The 21,740-nt window shown below is 43.2% G+C and overlaps 1 protein-coding gene across 4 annotated transcripts in view; it reads right to left on the reverse strand.

Moving 5' to 3' along the window:
• COL4A6 (collagen type IV alpha 6 chain) overlaps positions 1 to 21,740 on the reverse strand; it is a 281,441-nt gene that overhangs the window by 136,723 nt on the left and 122,978 nt on the right. For all 4 annotated transcript variants that reach the window (XM_032331816.1, XM_032331817.1, XM_032331818.1 and 1 more), the window contains one exon: positions 10,414 to 10,497. In XM_032331816.1, coding sequence (XP_032187707.1) covers positions 10,414 to 10,497 — 84 coding nt within the window. The remainder of the gene's footprint in view (positions 1 to 10,413; positions 10,498 to 21,740) is intronic.

The following is a 21,740-nucleotide window of genomic DNA, read 5'->3' on the forward strand; positions in this document are numbered from 1 at the left end:
CCTCTCCAAATAGAGGTCTGGTCCTTGTAATATGTTTTCATTCCTCACAGTGCCTGCACCAATGTTTAGCCCCCAGAGTGCTTTCTTAAATCATGTCTAATGGGCTCGAACCTCACACAACACAATGAGAAAAACAAAATACAGAACATAGTCTGGGACCTTGATCTCTAATAAATAAAGGTGGCTATTAAATAAATGGTCATGTGCCCCATTTGTTAAAAGAAAAGCTCTTTTGAAGAGATGACAATGAAGCAAACTTCTGCAAAGCAATGTACATTTTTTTATCCCCCATCAACTTCTACTATAGCTTAAGAGAGATGCCATGCAATTAATTTTCTTAAATAGTCTTGGAAGGCTTCCATTAATACAAGTCTTCTCAGAATAGACACCAAATGACTTCCCTGACATATACTTGGGAATTTCATCTACACATATTTCCAACTCCATTGCAGTGAACTGCCCTACAATGAGTGGTCTACATAGAAGGAGAGCCAGGAAAGCGGCAGGCAGAGGGAGAAGCAGGATTGATGCAGGGCTTGATCTCAGGATCCTGAGATCATGACCTGAGCTGAACACAGACACCTACCCTATTGAGCCACCCAGGCATCCCCTCTTTAGCTTTTAAAAGACAGGAATACGAGGAAAACATTTTAAAACCCAGACGAGGATTAAACAGATGCTATACATACAGTCAGGAGTTACTTCTCACCAAGGCAGGGGAAGGACTATGAATTTATTGGTATCTGGTTTACATCTTAGCTGATTCTCTCCCCCACAATTGTCCCTCCTTTCACCACAGTTACAACCCAAGTGAGCTCATCTGGTTATGGTCATGGGATGAAGAGGCCATTTGGCATAGCAGAAAACACACTAGGGGGTGGGTGGGATACTTGTTTCAAATCTCAGCAATGCCACTTACCAGGGACCTTGGTAAAGTCTTTCAACCTCTCTGAAGCGGTTTCTTCCACAAGTCTTCCTATTTAAAATGAGGGCAAGAGCTTTTAGAGGCAAGCTGGGAAAGCCTTTTATAAACTATGATAAGCCACTTGGGGCTCAAATCCAACCTTCTAGGCTTGAAATTTTATGATTTTTACATTTCATTACTATCTCACTTCTCCCAACTCCTAAGATTCCCATTGATTTGTTTTATGTAAGGTTGCCAAGGTGAAGCACTAAAGTTGATGGCATGGCCATTCTATAGGGAAAAAGCAAAAGATTTCAAGAAGTTCTTTTGCTCTGTTTGTGGGTCCCCATCTATTCTAAGTATGGTCTGGGTCAGTGGCCTCCAAATCTTTCTGATTGCCTACCTTTTTCAGGGAAAAAATAATTTGAGCACGCTTCCTCTCTTCCAGTCTGCCCCTGTATCTCTCTTTATATATGTAATACACACAATACGATATATCATTAATAATTATTGAAATTATATACATGTCCTACTCTACATATATATAATGAAACACATAAGATACAGAAAATGTAAAAAGATGAAGTAAATCTCATGTATCTCATGTCAAATGTCCTGTCATGATGGCTTCAATTATATTATTAGTGAACATTTCAAGGCACAATATACATTTGGACATGCATTTAGAACAAGAGTTTTCATTACTGAGAATGGGTGTAAATCCATATTTCATATAGTCTTCTTGATTATTCTTGCATTACTTTTTTGCCACCTTGTCGGGTAGATTGTTGTGGTTTTTTACCTTATAATGAAGCTGATGGAAAAGCTCAGTCTAGGAGTGTGAGTGCTGCCATTTTAATATGCTCACATTATGAGTTTTATCTTCAAGACATGGTTTATTTGTAGGAATCTTCTTAAGCCATTTATCCATTTTGTGAGGGTTACTGTAGCTAGAGAATATAATCTATAAATCCACTTAACTGGGCCCAAGGAAATAGTGACAACTCTGATATAGATATGGGGGAAAAATGTGAGGACCCCAGCATCACCCCTCCTGTCTTTGGGCTCCCATTCTTCCCTCAGAATGCCTCATGGGGCATATGCAATGGGAAAGCCAAAGACAGACCCACTGGATGCGGGTGCCTGGGACAGTATGTGCACCACATATTAGACAGACTCCACAATAGCAGTAATAATGGCTAATGCTCACATGGTACTTAGTCGTAAGCACTTTACATTAAGTTAAATAATTCAATCCAAATCTGAATTGTTTTCTAGACTTTCTCAATTTAATTGGGGAATTGTAGTATTTTTTTCTTTTAATACTGCCAATGGACTGACTTGTGTGCGTGGTGCTACCCCCCCGCCCCCCAGTTTTGGAGCCTACTGATCCAGGCTCTGAGGGTACAAATCTCTGGATAAGTGGGTACGCTTCTGTAAAGTACATCTCAGCAACTCTTTCTGACATCCTGCTGCTGTAGGCTGATGGAACAGCTCTGCCAATGCACGGTGTTCACTGCAATTTGCCAGTAAGGAACAAGACTTTGAATATATCACGTAATTTTTTCAAGATTTTATTTATTTACTTGAGAGAGAGAGAGAGAGAGAGAGAACAAGCCAGGGGAAGGGCAGAGAAGCAGATTTCTCACTGAGCAGGGAGCCCAATGTGGAACTCGATCCCAGGACTCTGGAATCATGACCTGAGCTGAAGGCAGACACTTCACCAACTGAGCCACCCAGGCATTTTAAACAAATACCATAATGCTTTTAAACAAATCCTAAGTTTTAATATCCTGCATGACAACATGCCTGTTGATAGATGACCAAAAATGGACTAGTGACACAGGAAGTGATCCCAGGCAACTTGAAAGCAGAGGGGAAGAAGTGGGTGAGGATGCCATGGTGGGACAGTGGGAAGGAGGGATGGAGAGCTGGAAATGCCAGAGCAAGAGGCAGGGAAGAATGGATGGCCAAAGGAGGAAGTTAGGAAAGGGGTAACCAGCTGGCAAGGGAAGATGATCGCAGACTCTATGAGAAGACAGTATGTCACATACTGGCATGAGGGACGCTCACCCATGTCTTGACAGCCAATGTCTCTGACATATGGGTCAGCGGGCCAATCCCAGGAAAACCAAGAGGTCTTCTAGAGATCTGTACACAGAACACTTCCCCACGGATGTTGGGGGGAACTGTTTGCTTTCATCGGAATGGTGGATGTAATGTATTCAAGCAGTGCGAGGCTCAAACAATGCTTAGCCTAAAGAGTGGGTCTGTGAAGCTGGAACTACGGGAAGAAAGAACTCCTGGGCAAGGCAGCCTCAGCTGTGAGAAGCTCCCAGCATCGGGAGTAAAAGGCCACAGCAATTGATTTACATCTGGGCAACTGCCCAGACACAACTCCGAAGGGTCAGACACCATCAGCCATTGCCTTCCATATCTCCCTGCAACACTAGAAAGCTTAAGACACTCTGGCAGCAGGGGACTCTCAAGGTGCAGTGTGGTAACAGTGTCTTAGTTGATCAGAGCTGGTGGGCTATTTGAGATTACCCAGCACAAAACCCTCATTTTACCTCATCTTACCCTGAGAGGGGAAAGCATCAGCCCAAAGTCATCCAGTTAGCAAAACTCTGGCCTGCTGCCTGGGTCTCTGGATATCTAAAGTGGAACTCTTGATGTCACTGCTGCGTATTATCTCCTCCTCTGGCTTCTTGGCTCCTAACAGAAGCCTCCCTCATTAATATGGATAAATCCCACACTGCCCCCAAACGATCAAAGAATGGATTAAGATCACCACAAACATCTACTGGGCTATGACTGCACCTTGATTTGGTGCAGAGACACTAAATTTTAACCTTATCATCAATTATCCTGCACTTAAATAATCATAGTATACTGAATTCCACAGAGACTTTTAATTTTTTCCTTTTTTTTTTTTCAACCTCCCTCCCTTAGGATCACCTGATGGCTACTTCCCTGCTCAAAGGCTGTTCCTTTCCTCCCACGAGGGGAGGGGAACAAGGGAAACTCAAGACCATTAACTTTGCAAAAAGCTAAGAGGCCTGGTGGGGAGGAGAGTGCAATCACTGTCAAAAAGAAAGCCTGTGATTACCTTTGACTCACAATTTTTCAAGAACAGCCTCATCTTCGAGGAAGACTTCATCGCTATAGGAACCAGAGTGTGGGGAAGTAGGGGGGTGTTGCTTATAGCTAATAGGAACTAGAAACAATATGGAATTGACTGCCCTGGCCCTTGCCTTTTAGCAGAAGAGAGTCTCTCCAAGACAGTGGACTCATCTAATCCAGGGTGTGGAGAGTAGGGCTGGACCCCTACCCATCCCAATTGGTTGGTCAGTTGGTCAGTCCTTTACAAAACAGTTGGTAGTGCCTACTGCCCCCACAGAATCTAAAAAGACCCAGCCTCTACCCTTTAGGAGTTCCTAAGCTAGTGGAGAGCGGACAAGTCGGTAGCTTGCTATGATTCAGCACAAGAGGAATAGCAAGGAGATAAGCTCAGCCTTGCAGATCACAGAAAGCTCCACAAGGAGGTGAACCCTGTGTTCGGTTTTAAAGGATGGGTAAACAGAAGCAAGCCAGCAGAGACAGGGTAGAGCCAGTGGAAGGAGAGTACATGGAGATGGAGCAGCAGGTATAAAACCTGGAATCCTATTAAATAACAGCAGGTTCTGTGAACTGTAAGGAGTTCAGTACAGGCGTCTGGTTTGGAGGAGGCTCCTGGTGGTGAGAGCTATTATGGGAGAGGCAGTCAAGCCCTAGGCCACAGAGGACTTCCTAAGGCTACTGGAGCTAAGATTTTATTGTGAGATCTATCTGGAGCCACTGAAGGATTTTGAGCAAGAGTTTTAGGATCATATTTATATTCTGGAAAGATTATGACAGCAGAATGGCACACGGCTGGGAAAGACTGAGACTAGCAATTGGAGGACCAGTCTGGGGGCTCAGAGGGTAATTCAGGGAAGACATTATATGGCCCTGCATTGGACAAATAGGTATGGATAAAAGTGGATGGATTTGGGCTTTGTTTCAGAAGATAAACGGACAGGATGTGATGATGACCTGGAGGTGATGGTGGAGAAAGGTTTCTGTCTTGAGCAATAAAGTGGTGGCATTTGCTGAGATAGAGGAGATGGCTAAGACTTAGGAAGGGACACGTCTGGTGGGAGGTGATAGTGAAATTCTGTATGAGACATGGTTGTGGTGCCAGTAAAATCCAAGCAGAGATGGTCAATAAGAAATTGACCATGCCAGGGGTGCCTGGGTGTCTCAGTTGGTTAAGTATCTGCCTTTGGCTCAGGTCATGATCTCAGGGTCCTGGTATTAAGCCCTGCATCGGGCTCCCTGCTCATCAGGGGGGTCTGCTTCTCCCTCTCCATCTGCCTGCTTATTCTTTCTCTCTCTCTTTCTCCCTGCCAAACAAATAAATACAATCTTTTAAAAATAATAATAATAATAATAATAAAGAAATTGACTAAGCTGACCTGAAGCTAAGGAAAAAGGTCTGAGCTAAAGGTAGAGATTTAATATTTATCATAGTATCGGTGGCAGCAGAAATTGCTGGCATCTATGAAACCACCCTCTCCTAGGGAGAGGAGATGTAGCAGAGAAGCAGGATGAGGACAAAACCCTGGGGAGTCCTAATCATAGTAGGAGAAACACAAGGAGAGAACTTCATGAAATCCAAGGGAACAGAGCATTTCAGGAAGGAAGGAAGTGTCTCGTGCAGCAGAGAGGCAACGGAAGATAAAGAATGAAACATGTCCACTGGATCTGGCAACAAGCAGGTTACTGGGGACTGGTGCTCGCAAGGCTAGCCTGCAGAGGGCCGATGGGTGGTTGGGCAATGAAGGCAAGAGGCTTGCCCATACACAGGCAACTGTAGCAAGGCCCGGCCACCCAAGGAGTTCATGTGCAACATAAGCTTTGTCAGAGGATAAGGACATTGGGGTGTGCATGGTAGCAGTCAGTCAGGGTAGGGTTGTGGGGTTGGGTGGGTGCACAGGGAAAAAGGGAAAGATGTCCACCAAAATGGCCCAAATCAGGAGCCAGTGGAAAGGCCTCTGGGTAGCTATGGCACCAGTCTTCTGACACAGGGAACGCCAGCTGTTTGCAGGAGGAGAGTCAAACAAAGCCAAACCAAAGGAAATCAAACCCAAAAAACAAAAGTAGTGGTCAATGCATCTGGGCCTGGAATTCATGGGAAACACACAGTTTTTGACAGAGAAGCAGCAGGAAGCAGGCAGCAGATGAGGAGATAAAAAACCTGGGGTGTTTCACATGAAACTCTCTAGCTAGGACACAGAGGTAAAACAGGGACAAACAGCCTTGACGCGGGAGGAGGGGAATCCCGGTATTCCCTATAGCTTGGGATTACCTGTGATAATCCTTTAGGTGGCAGGCATAATTAGGAGCTCACCGTGCTATATATAAACGCCAGCCAAAACACCTCGAAAATGCGGGAAAAGTCTGAAATCGTATTAAGGAATACAGCAGGCTTGGAATAAAACACACAGTCCCACCAGCTCCCAGCTCAAGCACACACCAATGCAGTACAATGCAGAGAAACCTGCAAATCCAGTAGGGAAAGATGGGAAAAGGTGGATATATTTTGTTTGATCTAATGCTACCACTCCCCCATCCAAATACAGGGAAAAAAAAAACTCCAAGAATGGTTTTCCCAGGTAATAAAAGATCTCCCCCCGCCCTGAAAGAAAACTGAAAGTCAAATCATAAGTCCAAATTTCAATGTCCAAGGGAAAAAAAGAAACCCTTTCTTTAACATTAGCAGGTATGTTTTCTTTTAAAGTTGACATTTGCCTAAAGAAGGCTAAGCAAGTTTCGCCATGGACAGGCTAGTGAGCTTGGCCAAGACACTTCCTTGTGGCATACAGATAATATGGACCCTGGGAGAAGGTGCTTTGGAAAGTACCAAAGCAGTGCACCAATGCCAGGCAAAGGCTTTTTACCAGGCAGGGCAAACTGTCAAGAAAGCAGTTCGAGAGTGCTTAAACCAGAAAAGGGTTGGATTGCCATTGTGCAGGAGTATTAGGTGTTTTGTAAATGTCCTAGTCAGTTCAAGAGGACTTTGGCAAAGGAAAAGTACACACTGCCCAGCAAACTATGTACTGGATGTTTTCCCGAGGCAGGAGGCAGCCCCGTCAATGGCTGCGGCATATCTCAGGGGTGACCCGACGTTCCATTCCTCTCCCAGCTCACAGAGCTCGAAGGGAACAGCTTGAAATCCAAATGGGGCCCGCTGCTCAGCTAAGGAAAACAGTCTCAAATCTTTCTGACATCTGCACAAAAGGGATACTGAGGGGCTGCCCTGCAGGGTCAACAGAGCTGGAGTCAGTTTAAACAATCCTGCTTGGCCCTGGGAACTCAGGAGGGTAGGGAGAGTGACTCAAAGGGACTTGGTGGCCCAGGCGGCACCCAGCATCTGCGTTCATAAGGTCTGCCCCACATGCGCTGGCCCCCTGATCTATATGGGAAATAGGACATCCCCGGTCTTGACTTGTGAATGACAGCTTGGTCTGGATCAGTAACCTGGACAAATGTTCCCAGCAACCACAGACTTCACAAATAAGCTCCAGGACTGTGTTTAACTGTGCAGGCTCGGAACCTTTTAAATATTGAGAAAAAAACAATCAGTGCGGTGATACTCTCTTTTTCTCAGTTCCACAGCCCTTCAACCACCCATGTTTTCAACGAAGAAGACAGGCTAGGGCTCCATATGTTTGGAAACCAAATAAGAGCTCCTTACTTAGGAAATCCACTGGCTTCTATCTTCAAAGATCAAAATCTCAGCCAGAGGTCAAACAATGTGGTTACTTTCAGCATGTTTGTCTGGTGTGGGACTAAGGTCTGTTCAGATGTATAAATAAGATTTCCTACTTTTAAAGGCTCTGAACCCCCAACCAGCAGCCTGGATCTACTTTTGAGTTCCTGGGTGGCAGGGTCTGACCGATGCCTCCTATCACCTACAACCTGCCAGGAAATGCTTTTCTGCATCAAACTGCAAATCTCACACGTTTCCACCTGGGCCATTTTTATTTATGGTATCTTTGTAGAGGAAAGATAAGTTGGTCAGAATCACTCATTATGAAAGTGGACAGAGGACATGTCCAGAAAATTGACAGAAAAAATACAGATGCTCCATGAATATGGGAAAAGACACTTGTAGTCTGGCAATTGGGAAGATTTCCACCCAAATTAGCAAAAGTATTAAATGTTGGCAAGGGTGTAGACACGTGGGCACTCCTGTACAATGCTGATGGGAGTGTAAATCGGAGTATTTTGGGGTAAGTGAGCACTAGCTTTGAGAATTAAAAATCTTTATTACCTTGTACCTGGAAATTCTGATCCTATATGCACAAGAAGGTCTGTTTAAGGATTTCCACTGGGGCACTGCCACTTTTTAAAACAGCAAACGTTTGGAAACAACCTAAGATGTTCATCAAAAGAGGAACGAATGGACGGATTAAACTATGGGGGAGAGAAAAAGCTCTTAAGGACATATTAAATGGCTTAAAAAAAAAACCAGAACAAGACACAATATATGATTGTATTTCAGGGAAAAAAACAGAAAATGTCACTTTTTATTCATATTTCTACAGGTCTCTGATAATGTACAAGAAAAGACCAGAAAGACAACAGGGGGTCTGGAATCTCAAAGGAGACTTCTTAACCTCTATCATTTACATGTTGTTCAAGAATGTATTCATATATTTGTTATAGAACCATCTTTTTTTCTAAAGCGTTTCCTGGTTAAAGATTAGAGGCAGAGGCATGTGCCTCGGTGGCTACAGTGAACATGACTTCTCTGGGAGGCAACAGTGGGTAAAAGTAAATAGGCAAGAAATCAAAGGACCCAGGTAATAGTCTGAATCTGTCATCAATTTGCTGTGTGACCCCGGGAAGTTATTTTCCTTCTCAGAGTCTGCTTTCTCTGTACAATCAGTGGTTAAGATGAGAAGCTCCCTAAGATATGTCTCTTTCTGATATTTTATGATTCTCTAAGTCTACTCCTTTAATGTATAATGGGTCTGGTCACTTTTGACGAGGAGATGGCTTTTTCTCTTCCTTCAAATTCTGGCGTAGTTTGATATTTCACTTTACTCTAAATGGAAGATAATGAAAGAGAAGGTGGAGTGGCCACTCTGTTCCCTGTTTGGCCATGTTTTTGAGGGTCTGGTTGACCTATTTACGCTCCCTCCCTTTGACAGTCTAAGCTCTTAGGCTTGTTTGAATGTGATCAGAGTGCAGACACAAAGCTGCAAGTCAGAAGATCTGAATTCACGGGGTGGCCATAAATCCCAGGGACATAGATTATATTTCATTTTGTAAAAATGAACCCCCTTGAATACCTTTTTTTCCCCTGAGTTACACTAAAGATGTCAGTTTATTTTGTGAGAGTCAGGGGTACAAATCAGCTGGGGCAAATCAGCTTCCCATATGCATATACAAGGGCTAATGGAAATGCTCTGTTAACACACGGTGCTCACTGTGATTTACCAATAAGGACCAAAATACAGAGTTATTTCCCATAATGTTTTTAAACAAATCCTATGTTTTAACATAAGATCCATAAATCATTCTTTATGGGCAGTCACCCGAATTTCTGGACTTTAAGGCTACCCTGGAAACTCTTTTTCCAAAACTTTCATTTATTTATTTATTTTTTAATTTTAAAGATTTTATTTATTTACTTGACAGAGAAAGACACAGCGAGAGAGGGAACACAAGCGGGGGAGTGGGAGAGGGAGATGCAGACCTCCTGTGAAGCAGGGAGCCCCTGATAGGGGGCCCAATCCCAGGACCCAAGCTGAAGGCCGATGCTCAACGAACTGAGGCACTCAGGTGCCCCAAGGCTTTCATTTGTTTATTTGTCAGAGAGAGAGATAGAGAGAGAGAGAAAGCATGAGCAGGGAATGGCAGGCAGAGGGAGAAGCGAGCCCCTTGCTGAGCAAGGAGCCCAACGTAGGACTCAATCCCAGGACCCTGACGTCATACCTGAGCCAAAGGGAGATGCTTAACAGACTGAGCCACCCAGGCATCCCAAGGAAACTCCTGACTTTTGACCAGTCCCATCCCAGTAGATAACAACTGGACCACTTGTTACCCAGAGGGAAGAACTGAGTGGCTAAAGAGGAGCTATGAAAATGCATGTCTATCTACAAACATAATCTGGTTCTTCACAACCTAATTGGCTTTTGGAAGTACTCCAGATGAAACCTTGAGGGAAGGTTGGCATTAAGTCAACAAAGGAAACCTCTTTCTGATCTCGCAGAGACCTTGACCAATTTAGTTCTGCCTCTCATCTGGTTAGCAAAGATCCTTCCAGCTGGTCCTCACCACTTGGCTTATTCCATGAAGTCACAAGAGTGGATTCTAAGCAGTTTAAGTCTAAAGAAAGCACACACGCACACGCACACACACATCAGATCAAAACTCCCTTGACTGTGTGTCTTTCAGCAATGGAAGAAGCCACTTACTCTGGATCCTTTCTCAGGAAAGCATTTACAGCCACCACTGCAGTCTTGGCCCCCACATGGCTTTCCATAGGACTTCTTCTCTCCCTATTTAAAAAAAGAGAGAGAGGAAAAAAAATTAGTAAGCCAGGCGCACCAAGAAACAATGTAGCCCCAGGGAACCTGACCCTTAGCCACACTCCTCCAAACAAATATGTTCAGAGTGGCTTAATCACCTCAATTGATGGTGTCGTGAGTCACACTGAACTTGTGTATTTGGTGTTCATGGAGAAGGCAGTAGCTGTAGAGAACTTGAGAGAAATTCAAGTGTTAGAAATGTGATGATAGACGAAAATGGCCACCCTGTACCCTGTTCTCAGAATTTTTTTCCTCAGGCTCACTTTCAACACATCATTCAAACTTTACAGTAACATCCCTGTGCCCCAGTTAGTCAGATTCAAATGTCTCAGTTGGTATTGAACAATATACCCTCAATTGGTCAACTTCCTTTTTTACTTATCTGCTTGATGATGATGAAGATGAGTACTAGCTGAATTTTTACAAAGCCCCTGTGTGACCTGACCTGTATTGACCTCTCCAACCTCATCTCTTCCCTCTCTCCCTGGCTCGCTCTGCTTCAATCACACTGGTATTTCGTTGTATAAAAACTTAAGCTTGTTCCTGCTTCAGGGCCTTTGCCCTTGCTGCTACTTCTGACTGGAATGTTCTTCCCCTAGAAGTGTTTGTTTTGTTTTGTTTTGTTTTATTGCTGGCCTCTTTTTAATCATCCAGGTCATAGTTCAATTGTCTAGTCTGAGAGAGACCTTTCCTGACTACTCAACCTAAGGCAGTCCCCAGTTACTTCCAATCATATCACTGTGTTCTCCTTTCAACATTAAACATTCTTCCCCCCCACTAGAATGTAAGCTCCATGTAAGTAGAGGCCTTATCTAAATTGTCCAATGTTATATTCCCAATGTCGAAGAGAGCAGACGGCACAAAGAGTGTTTTGATGACCGTCTGAGTGGAGCTGGGATTTGAACCCCAGTCTAACTAACTCTAAAGCCTTGACCTTAACACTTATACTTTAGAGTTTTCTAAGTTCTCTGTCTCCCAGAGTCTCAAAGCAAGGGCTCAAAAATAAGGACTCTCCCTTCTGACCCTATCTACCCTATCTACCTGGAGGGGAGGAGAAGCAAAACATAAATTCCAACTATTATCTATAACAAGAACTTGATATCTGGGATGGATTTAGTATCACCCAATTTTTTGTTTAATGTTGGGTGTTCTTTTTTTTTTTCCTCAAAAGAGAAAGGCATATTTATGAGCCCTGCGTTGTACTTAAACATTCTTGCCTCTTTGTACTGTGAGTCTTTTCCTAATTTCCAGGGAGTACTGTGAATTTCTCAGATGGTCTCTTATCTCTTTAGACATTCCCACAACACTTTATCACCACAACACCTCAGAAATAAGGTAGTGGTAGCAGAGCTCTGACACAATATTGCTGTTTTAGATTTCAAACACCTTCTTGATATGAGATATTTTATCGCTTATATGCCTTTGACATGGTAAGTGTTACTGTACACTTTCCAGTTTGCCTTCCATTTTATGGTATACAGGACAGGCAAATTCCATAAGGGTGAGATCAGGAGGTGCTGTGGGAGGAAGAAGTGGTTGGAGGGGGGTTGGCAACAGGCCAGCACCAAATTCAACCTTCATTCATGCTGTCACCCTTGTCTCCTGCCAAGTACTATATTTCTTGGGGGTAACAGATAATCTGCATTTGCTTCTACACATATTTCTGTATTTTCTGAGCTGTCTTCAGCGAGCATATATAATTAGTAATGAGAAAAACAATTATGTTACTGAATGATACAAGTTATCCCCCTTCAAGGGAGAGGACACAACAGGCATGGCCAGAGTTGTTTGGATATCCGTTTGTATCTCTGGCTTACTTCCAAACAATGCGTTTTGGGTGTCCTACAAAATGTGTCGGTCACGAACCCAACATTTCCAGATCACTCGTAAGGAGCAAGAGAGCTGGATAAGACAGGGGATAAAATCCCATGCAAAGTTGCTGGGCAAAAATGGAAGGAAGAGAAGCTAAGGTTTCTTGGGAACTTGGCAGAACAAGGAGGCAAAGACACCCAGCTAACAGACAGGAAGCCATCACGTCCCTTGGTCACAGAGGGAAGTAACTAGAGAAGCCCCACTGGCCACAAGGCAATTTCCGGCCATTCTGGCCCTGGTCAGTTCCCCCAGGAGTCTTCAATTACAGTGAGGGCGGGAGGAATGAAAGGAGTGGCTTCCAGGGAACACTACAGGACCAGGCTCTAAGGAAGTTTCTTCCTTCTCCTGGCTTGTCTGGGGATCCTTCAACCCCTGCTCTACCGGGCCACATCCCTCATGTCATTCCCATCCTGGAATGTTCTCTGCTTCCTCTCCAAACCCAACCCCTTCCCTACATCCACAGAAAATTTGAACTGCAAAGGCACTGAGAGGTTATCCAATACAGTCCTTCTTCAGTCTACCTGTTTTTTTTTTAACTATAAGTATTTATTGTTCTTTCTTGCTATCCTGAAAAGAAATTCATCAGAATCAGTGATAATAAAGATGTAAACCGTACTTTCAAAAGCACATATTATGACATAACTGTCTTGCAAAGCAGAAACGAAAGGCATTTATAATGCAACAATATGTATTCTCATCTATAAATGCTCATACATCACTATGTTAGAAAATGTGAAGGTGTCAGAGGCTAGCAGCTCAGTGCAGGGTCACCATGAATGGGATAGCCTGCTAAAGTAGAATGACCCTGGGATGTGGTATCAATGACTCAAGCACCATGAATGCAGTTGCTATCCCCATGCTAATAATGCATAGTAAAGTTCTGGGGGAAAAAAAAAAGCTTAATATTTCCTCTATTTTTTGGGAAGTTTTACTTAAAAATGAAGCCATGAAAAAAAAATTCAACTCGAGATGTAAAATGGGGTTATGTTCTAGGCTCAGATAATTATAAACAGAGTTCTCACATACATGAATGTCTAGAGGTCTTCTAAAGGTCGGGCAAGATACAAGACAATTTTTTTTAAGATTTTATTTTTTTATTTATTTGAGAGAGAGAGATCACAAGTAGGCAGAGAGGCAGGCAGAGAGAGAGGGGCAAGCAGGCTCCCCGCTGAGCAGAAAGCCTGACGCAGGGCTCGATCCCAGGACCCTGAGATCATGACCTGAGCCGAAGGCAGAGGCTTAACCCCCTGAGCCATGCAGGTGCCCTACAAGACAATTCTTCATAGTGTGCAGAACACCTGCCATTCCTGGCTCCTACCTAAGAGCCACCTCCCAATTATTTTCACAACCAAAACTGACCTCACAATTTGCAAAATACCTCCTAGGGGTAGGGTACTTCTGGTAAGAAGTCTAATCCACATCATTAATTTTCCGGATAAGAAGCATGAAGGAAAGAACTTTGGTCCAGATCACACTGTTAGCAAGGGAAGCCTCACACTTCCCTTGCAACTCCACATTCTTCCTGCTATTCCGTACCTCTCAAGGCCAAGTTCAAGTTCCATTTCTTCCATGGGCACTCTAGCTCAGCAAAATGACTCAGCAGGCCCACCCACTGGGCAAGTGTCACATGTCGCTTCCTGACAGTACTTGCAATGTTTCCGAGGTTGCATGGTTGAGTGTCTTGTTTCCTCAACCAAACAATAATGTTGATAAGGAAAGGTCAATCTATTTTACCTCTTTGTATATTCCCACAGCTTTAAGAGGGATGACCTATGTTCTAGCCATTACTTTTTTTTTTTAAGATTTTATTTATTTGACGGAGAAAGAGAAATCACAAGTAGGCAGAGAGGCAGGCAGAGAGAGAGAGGAGCAAGTAGGCTCCCCGCAGAGCAGAGAGCCCGATGTGGGGCTCGATCCCAGGACCCTGGGATCCTGACCTGAGCTGAAGGCAGAGGCTTTAACCCACTGAGCCACCCAGGCGCCCCATGTTCTAGCCATTACTTGAGGCAGTGAGCCTTGAATAAGCATATAAATTCTGGAGTCAATCTGTAGAGGCTTAAATCCAAGCATAGTTGGGACTAACCTGAGACAAGTGACTTAAAATGTCAAATGGAGATGGCAACAATATCTACCGTCTAGGGGTTGATTGGAAGATTAAGTAAGATAAAGCATGCAAAACGCAGTGCCTGGCTCATGGTAAGCATTTAGCATCAGCTATTATTACGTGGATTTTAGCTATGCCACACTCTTCAGCATAACACCCTGGCCTCTCCTGGAGCTGAGAGTCAGTGGGATGGGACGATATGTCCATGCCAGTTTGTCTATGGCTGATATCCACTCAGCTTGGTTAGGACATCCATTTGGATTTGTTGATGTCTGCATATAATTGATCATACAGTATTTTTTTTAAAGATTTTTATTTATTTATTTGACAGAGATCACAGGTAGACAGAGAGGCAGGCAGAGAGAAAGGAGGAAGCAGGCTCCCTGCTGAGCAGAGAGCACCATGTGGGGCTTGATCCCAGGACCCTGGGATCATGACCTGAGCCGAAGGCAGAGGTTTTAACCCACTGAGCCACCCAGGTACCCCGATCATACAGTATTTTTAATAGCATCAGTATCTATCTATCACCAGTATCACATCTATTCATTTGCTGATGCTGGTTCCTGTGTCCAAAATGCCTTCCCTACCCCGTTTTCACATTTATCACAAACCAAACTTCTACAGATTCTTCAAAACCCAGCTCAAACACCATAGTCTTGGTGAAGAACTGCGCACCACCCCCCCAACCCCGTCCTTCTCCCAGCATCAATTTTTCCCTCTCAGCGATTTTGGGCAGAAGTTCTTACTCCCTCCCCTCTGCTAATGGTGATTTGCCATATTTGACTCAATCTGTTTGGTTCTACCATCAGACTGGAAAGAGAACTCTGTTTTCCTCTTCTCTGTGGCCCTTGTACCAGATGGTACTCAGTACAAGGTTGTGAAATAATTTCTCTCAGGATAACAGAGTTCTCAGTGTTAGACCGGCTCCGCTTGGGATTCTCCTTCCCCTTTGGTTTACTGAAATACATCCTGATTTACATCACAGTGTCCCTTCCAGAAGCCAACTGGTTTTTCCTGGCATTGCCAGTGCTTTCAGTCAGGAGTGGTGGCAGGGATGCAAATGACACACAAGCTAACCCAGGAAGCAAGAGATTTAATGTAAGAATGGAAAAGCAGCCTAGCTGAAGTGAATGAATAGTTGGCAAAAGTGAGTTATTCTTTTTCTTATTTTTTTTAATTTTAATTTTTTAAAAGTTTTTATTTATTTGAGAGAGAGAGCATAAGCAGGGGGAGTGGCAGGCAGAGGCAAAGGGAGAAGCAGGCTTCCTGCTGAGTGAGGAGCCTGATGCAGGGCTTGATTCCAGGACCCCAAGATCACGACATGAGCTGAATGCAGACGCTTAACCAACTGAGCCACCCAGTCACCCAAAAGTGAGTCATTTTTGTGAGCAATTCCTTCAGGAGCTTAGATCACAGAAAGCTGGCTGTACAACATTTTATTCTGACCATTCAGTCAACAAATATGTATTAAGCATCTACTCTGTGTTAGGTACCATGCTAGGCATGGGAGCTAGAGGTCATATCATACAGCCACAAGTGAAACCAAATCCCTGCTCTCATGGTGTTTGCAATCCAGGGGGGAAGACAAAGAGAAAACAAAGCAGAGTAAGAAAGACACAAAGTGTTGTAGTCAGGTTGTCACTTTATATAGGGAAGTCAGGGAAGGCTTTGGTCATACAGTAATTTTTTTTTTTTTAAATTTGGGAGATAGTGAGAGACAGAGATCATGAGCCGGGGTGGGGAGGGGTGATAGAGGGAGAAACAGACTCCCTACTGAGCAGGGAGCCCAACATGGGGCTTGATCCCAGGACCCCAGGACCCCAAGATCATGACCTGAGCCAAAGTCAGCTGCTTAACTGACTGAGCCACCCAGGCGCTCTGATCTGGTAACTTCTGAGCAAAGAATAGTGTTTCTTCAAGCAGGGTCCTTGGGCCAGTGTCATTAGCTCTGGAAACCTGTGAGAAATGTAAATTACTGCCCCCTCCTAAACCTAATCAATCATAAACTTCAGAGTGGGGCCCAGCAACCTGTCTTTGGGTGATTCTGCTGTCTGGAAAGGTTTGAGGATCCCTGCTAGAGAAAATGAGGGAGGGAGCTAAGCAGTTAATCTGGGGTAAGAGCTTTCTAGGCCAAGGGAAGAGTAAGAACAAAGGCAGGAGATGAGAGAACATGCTCGATGTTTTGGTTGAGCACCAAGGAGGCCAGAGTGCTGGGATAGAGTAAAGGGAATAGAAATGATGATGAGGTCCATGATGTAGCAGAAGCCAGATTGTGAAAGATTTTAGAGGCCACTGTAAGAACTCCGCCTTTGGAAACAAATGAGCAAAGGGGAAAAAAGAGAGGCAGAGAGACAAATCAAGAAAGAGACTTTCTCTTAACTCTAGAGAACAAACTGATGGTTACCAGAGGGGAGGTAGGTGGGAGAATGGGGGAACTAAGTGATGGGGATTAAGGAGGGCACTTGTCCTGATGAGCACAGGGTGATGTATGGAAGTGTTGTACTATATTGTACACCTGAAACTCATATTTCACTGTATATTCACTAACTGGAATATAAAGAAAAACTTAAAAAATGGTTTTGAGACAAAGAGTGACATCTCCTGTTGGAGGAGGAGCTTTGAGGGGGAAAGTCAAGAATTCTGTTTTTTAGGACACCTGGGCAACTCAGTGAAGCATCTGACTTCAGCTCCGGTCATGATCTCAGGGTCCTGGGATAAAGCCCCAAGTCAGGCTCCCTGCTCAGTGGTGAGCCTGCTTCTCCTTCTCCCTTTACTCCCCGCCCCATCCATTTGTGTGCTCTTTCTCTCAGATAAATAAAATATTAAAAAATACATTTGAGAATTCTGGTTTTGAGGTGTCTAGTGGACATCTAAGTGGAGGCACTGGACAGCTAGTAGATTCTGTAGGTCAGCTAGCTATGTAATCTGGAGTCCCAGGGAGAATGGCCTGCTTGAACTTGTATGTGTAGTACTTTGGTCAGTACAGACATGACTTTGTTGTAGTAACAAACCCCAAATCTCAGTGGTTTAAAACAACTAAGGTTTATTTAGTTATTTTTTTCATGTCACGATTCAATGAGGGATAGTCAGGACTCCTTAGTGACTTTTTTTTTCCAGAAGTGACTTGGATTTTCAAGCTGTTTCTGTGTAGCAACTCCATTTCCTCAGATGCTAATACTTTCTCTGAGTTTCTCCCTACTGTGCTCATATTGCTGTTTGCAAGAACTAGATATGGTGGATAAGAGCATGGAAAGTAGGAGAGAACAGGGATTATCTGGTGAGCACTCTGCCACCATTGGTATCTATATAAAGCCACAAGACTAGATGATTCTACCAAGGGATAAAATGCAGGGAAAGAGTGAAAAACTGTGCTAAATTGTTGATAAGTCAAGTAAAATGCAGGATGAGAACATACCAGCAGATCTAACAATGTGATAATCTGGACCACAGCAATTTCAGGAAGGAGAACCAAGGAAATATGGTAGTACTGCAAGGCAGCTCTAAGGGCCCACTTGAGATTAGCGGTCATGAACTTAACACCAGTTATCAACACTGTGAGGTTTTCCTTAGCCTTGTTCAGTCATGTGGGTACAGATACAGATTAGCAGAAGAATCAGGTGTAATCACAGCTGGGTTCTATTAGGTAAGAGCGATAAAGGACAAGAAAGGCAAGAAATTCAGCATTGTACAGAAGAAAGGAATTATGGCGGACCATAGAATCTGGGCTTCCTAAGGATGCAAGTGAACACAGGCAGGCAGTGGGTAAGAGGCAGTGAAAAAGGTAGTAGAATCGATGGATTATGGATTCTGACAAAGTTGAAGAAATTTGTGGGTTTTCAAGTTGTGACGAGATCTTGGAAGAAAGAAGAGGTGATGCCATGGAGGGGCTGGGGCCTATTACTACACTACATAGAACAAAATGAGATAGAATGGAATAGAATAAATTCTCCTTGAAGTAGCTCAGTAAATGGTCGAAATGGTTGCTCAATCCTGATTTCATACAATGTAAGAGAACTATTCTACTTTGATAACTTAAGGTTTCTTCAAAACACTTTTCACACCTAATCTCATCTGATTTCCTACCATGAGTCTAAAATGGATATTTTAGATGCACAGGTATGTGATGTGTAGGAACATATAACCATACACAATATTACAATGATTTCTTTATATCTTCAACTATCCTCCTAGACAGTTCTGTGGAGATTGAAGACTTTGGTTTATTCACCGTAAGGCAAATCAATTTAAAACGAACTCTAAGCCTCGATGTTGTGAACTATAAAATAGGGATAAAATTTTACTTTGTGGGGTTTCATGAGGTTAGAGATAACATCCCTAGCAAAATGCCTGGCATATCTAGTATACTCAACATATGTTAGCTGGTATTATTTACAGTTACAATGTCTAGTACTATGCCTACCTGACCTAACAGGGGCCCACTCAGTGCTTGAGTGGGCCTCCATTTCCTCATTTCCTAATTTCCACACTTCCTCATTTTCAAGATGAGGAAATGGAGGCCCAGCTGTTAGTGACTTTCTCCATATTGGAAGGTCAGTGTCAGAGTTGGGCTAAAAACTCTGGTATCCTCACTCTCTGTCTCTTGTTTTTTTGTTTTTGTTTTTGTTTTCCATAAGACCCCTTGCCACTGGTTCCAGGAATTAGCCTGAAATTGAGAAGTCAGGAAAAGAAAGATCAAAGTCAAGAGAGTGGTGTCCTTTTTCTTCTTTTGCATTTTTTAAATCAACTTTGGTTTACTCACCCTACAATATTACTTGTGCCATTTCTATAATTTCTAAACAAGTTTTATATATGATTCTCATAAATCTTTTTGGAACATACAAATGAAGAATTTGTATACGTCCATTTTTTCAAGTGAAAAAACCGCACACAAACCTGAATCTCAGAGAGCTGGTGTCTCTTGTTGGTTAAATTACAAAGCAAAGACTCAAAGTCAGGGCTTCTCTTTTCAGTGCACAGCTAAACTTCTAAAAGGGAAAAGTGAAACAAGATATCAAGGTGCCATTTTAGCAGTTCAGGGCCCAGAAATCCAGAGAGACCTCTTTCCTGGATCAGATCTATTCCTGGGGCCACATTCATGATAACAACTAGCGTTTTCCACTAAACCAGGCCCCTTTAGCATCCATCTAGGTTTCCAAACCTCAGGCTAATAATACAGAGAGTTTGACTTTACTTTGGGCAATTTTAAAACAGAACCTGTTCACTGAAATTTATGCACATATGCACATTAAACCAAGCTGAGTCTTGTCCCATGTTTAATGTGCATTTGCTTTTTAAGAACAGCTCCCTTTGAGTTTATGAATGAAAGGCTCTGGAGAAAGAAGGAAGTAATCTGTGGAGCTGGCCCCTTACCAGGTGGAACTTGTCACCCACACTTTATTTTAAGGATGACGCTGATACCAGACATTACTGAGTAGTTCAGGAAGGCATTTCCCTCTGACATCTGTCTGTGTTCACACACATCCACAAACATAACTGATGAGAACAGGGGGTGGGGAGGAGAACAGCCATGCTAGATTTCACTTGGAAAAGCCCCAGCCAGTCAGAATGAACCAGGACCCATGAGTACGTACTGTTCAATGAGACCTTAAAATGAATTTGTTAAGCAAATGCTTAACACACAACTAGATGAAGTAAATGTTGCCCATAATATTCTTAAAGTAGATGCCTCCCTCTCCCTTGCCAGTAAGTACTTACTGAGCAACTATGAAAAAACAGCATTTCCTAGGGCCAGTCACTGGGAGCAGGTGAGGAATCTTTAAGCTTTAAGGCTGGAAAGGGCCTAAGGATGAGAAGTTCCACAGTTCACATAGAGGGTGACTAGATTTAGCAAACAAAAATGCAGGCAGCTGAATTAAATTTGAATTTCAGAAAAACCAGGAAACACTTTTTATAAGTGTGTCCCAAATTAGCATAAATATGTTCCATAAAATATTTGGGACACCCTTATATCAAAAACCCAACTGTTGTTTATCTGAAAATTACATTGAACTCTGTCCTATTTTTTAATCTGGAAATCCTACCAGGGGCACATACATCACACACTTGTGTGACAAGTTTGGTTGTGAGGTGTGTTAAAGGAATTGCTATCAATAGTATTTAATTTTTTTTAAAGATTTTATTTATTTATTTGACAGAGAGAAATCACAAGTAGATGGAGAGGCAGGCAGAGAGAGAGAGAGGGAAGCAGGCTCCCTGCCAAGCAGAGAGCCCGATGCGGGACTCGATCCCAGGACCCTGAGATCATGACCTGAGCCGAAGGCAGCGGCTTAACCCACTGAGCCACCCAGGCGCCCCAATAATATTTAAAGTACAAACTCTGCAACTTACTTTTTAGAAAATTCAAAGGGTATTCAAGTTCCTGTAATTGGGTCACTCTTCCTCATTTGCATCCTAATATCCAATTAGGAAGGAAAGGTAGAGTTGTAACTGACAATGTGAGGATTCGATTTATTCATTTGCTCAACAAATATTTATTGAGTGTCAGGCACTGTGCTAGGTGGGGGGATATGATAATAGAATATGACTTGTATGGGAAAGCTCGTAGAACTTTATTCATAATAACTCCAAAGTGGAACGAGATCAAATATCCACCAACGGGTGAATGGATAAAAAAACTGTAGTATATTTGTACAATGGGACACTATTCAGGGGAAAGAAAAGAACCAACTATCAATACAGGTAACTGCAGGGATGAATCTCACAGACATTAGAGAAGACAGACACATAAGAGCACATTTAGTACAAGTCCACTTATACAAAGCTCTAAAACACAAAGCAAGTCCAAGAAAACCCAAATCATTACAGCAGTTACCTCTGTCGTGTAGGGGGGTAGGGAGGTGACTCAGAGGTAAAAGGGTACTTTCTGGGGTGGGAGAAATGTTCTATATCTTGTTTGGAGTGATGTGTATGAGTGTACACATTTGTCAAAACTCATGAAAGTATATATTTTTAAACATGTTTAAAGATGTATTTATTTTTAGAAAGAGACAGTGTGTGCATGCACAGGCACACAAGCAAGGGGTGAGGGGCAGAGGGAGATGAAGAGAATATCCAGCAGACTCCCTGCTGAGTCTGGAGCCCTATGCCAGGCTCCATCTCACAACCCTGAGATCACAATCTGAGCCACAGTCAAGAGTCTGATGTTTAAGCAACAGAGCCAGCCAGGTGTCTGAAAGTATATGATTATAATCTGTACCTTTCATTGTTTGTAAACTAT

This window comes from Mustela erminea, chromosome X (genome assembly GCF_009829155.1).
Source record: "Mustela erminea isolate mMusErm1 chromosome X, mMusErm1.Pri, whole genome shotgun sequence".
In the NCBI taxonomy this organism is placed as follows: domain Eukaryota; kingdom Metazoa; phylum Chordata; class Mammalia; order Carnivora; family Mustelidae; genus Mustela; species Mustela erminea.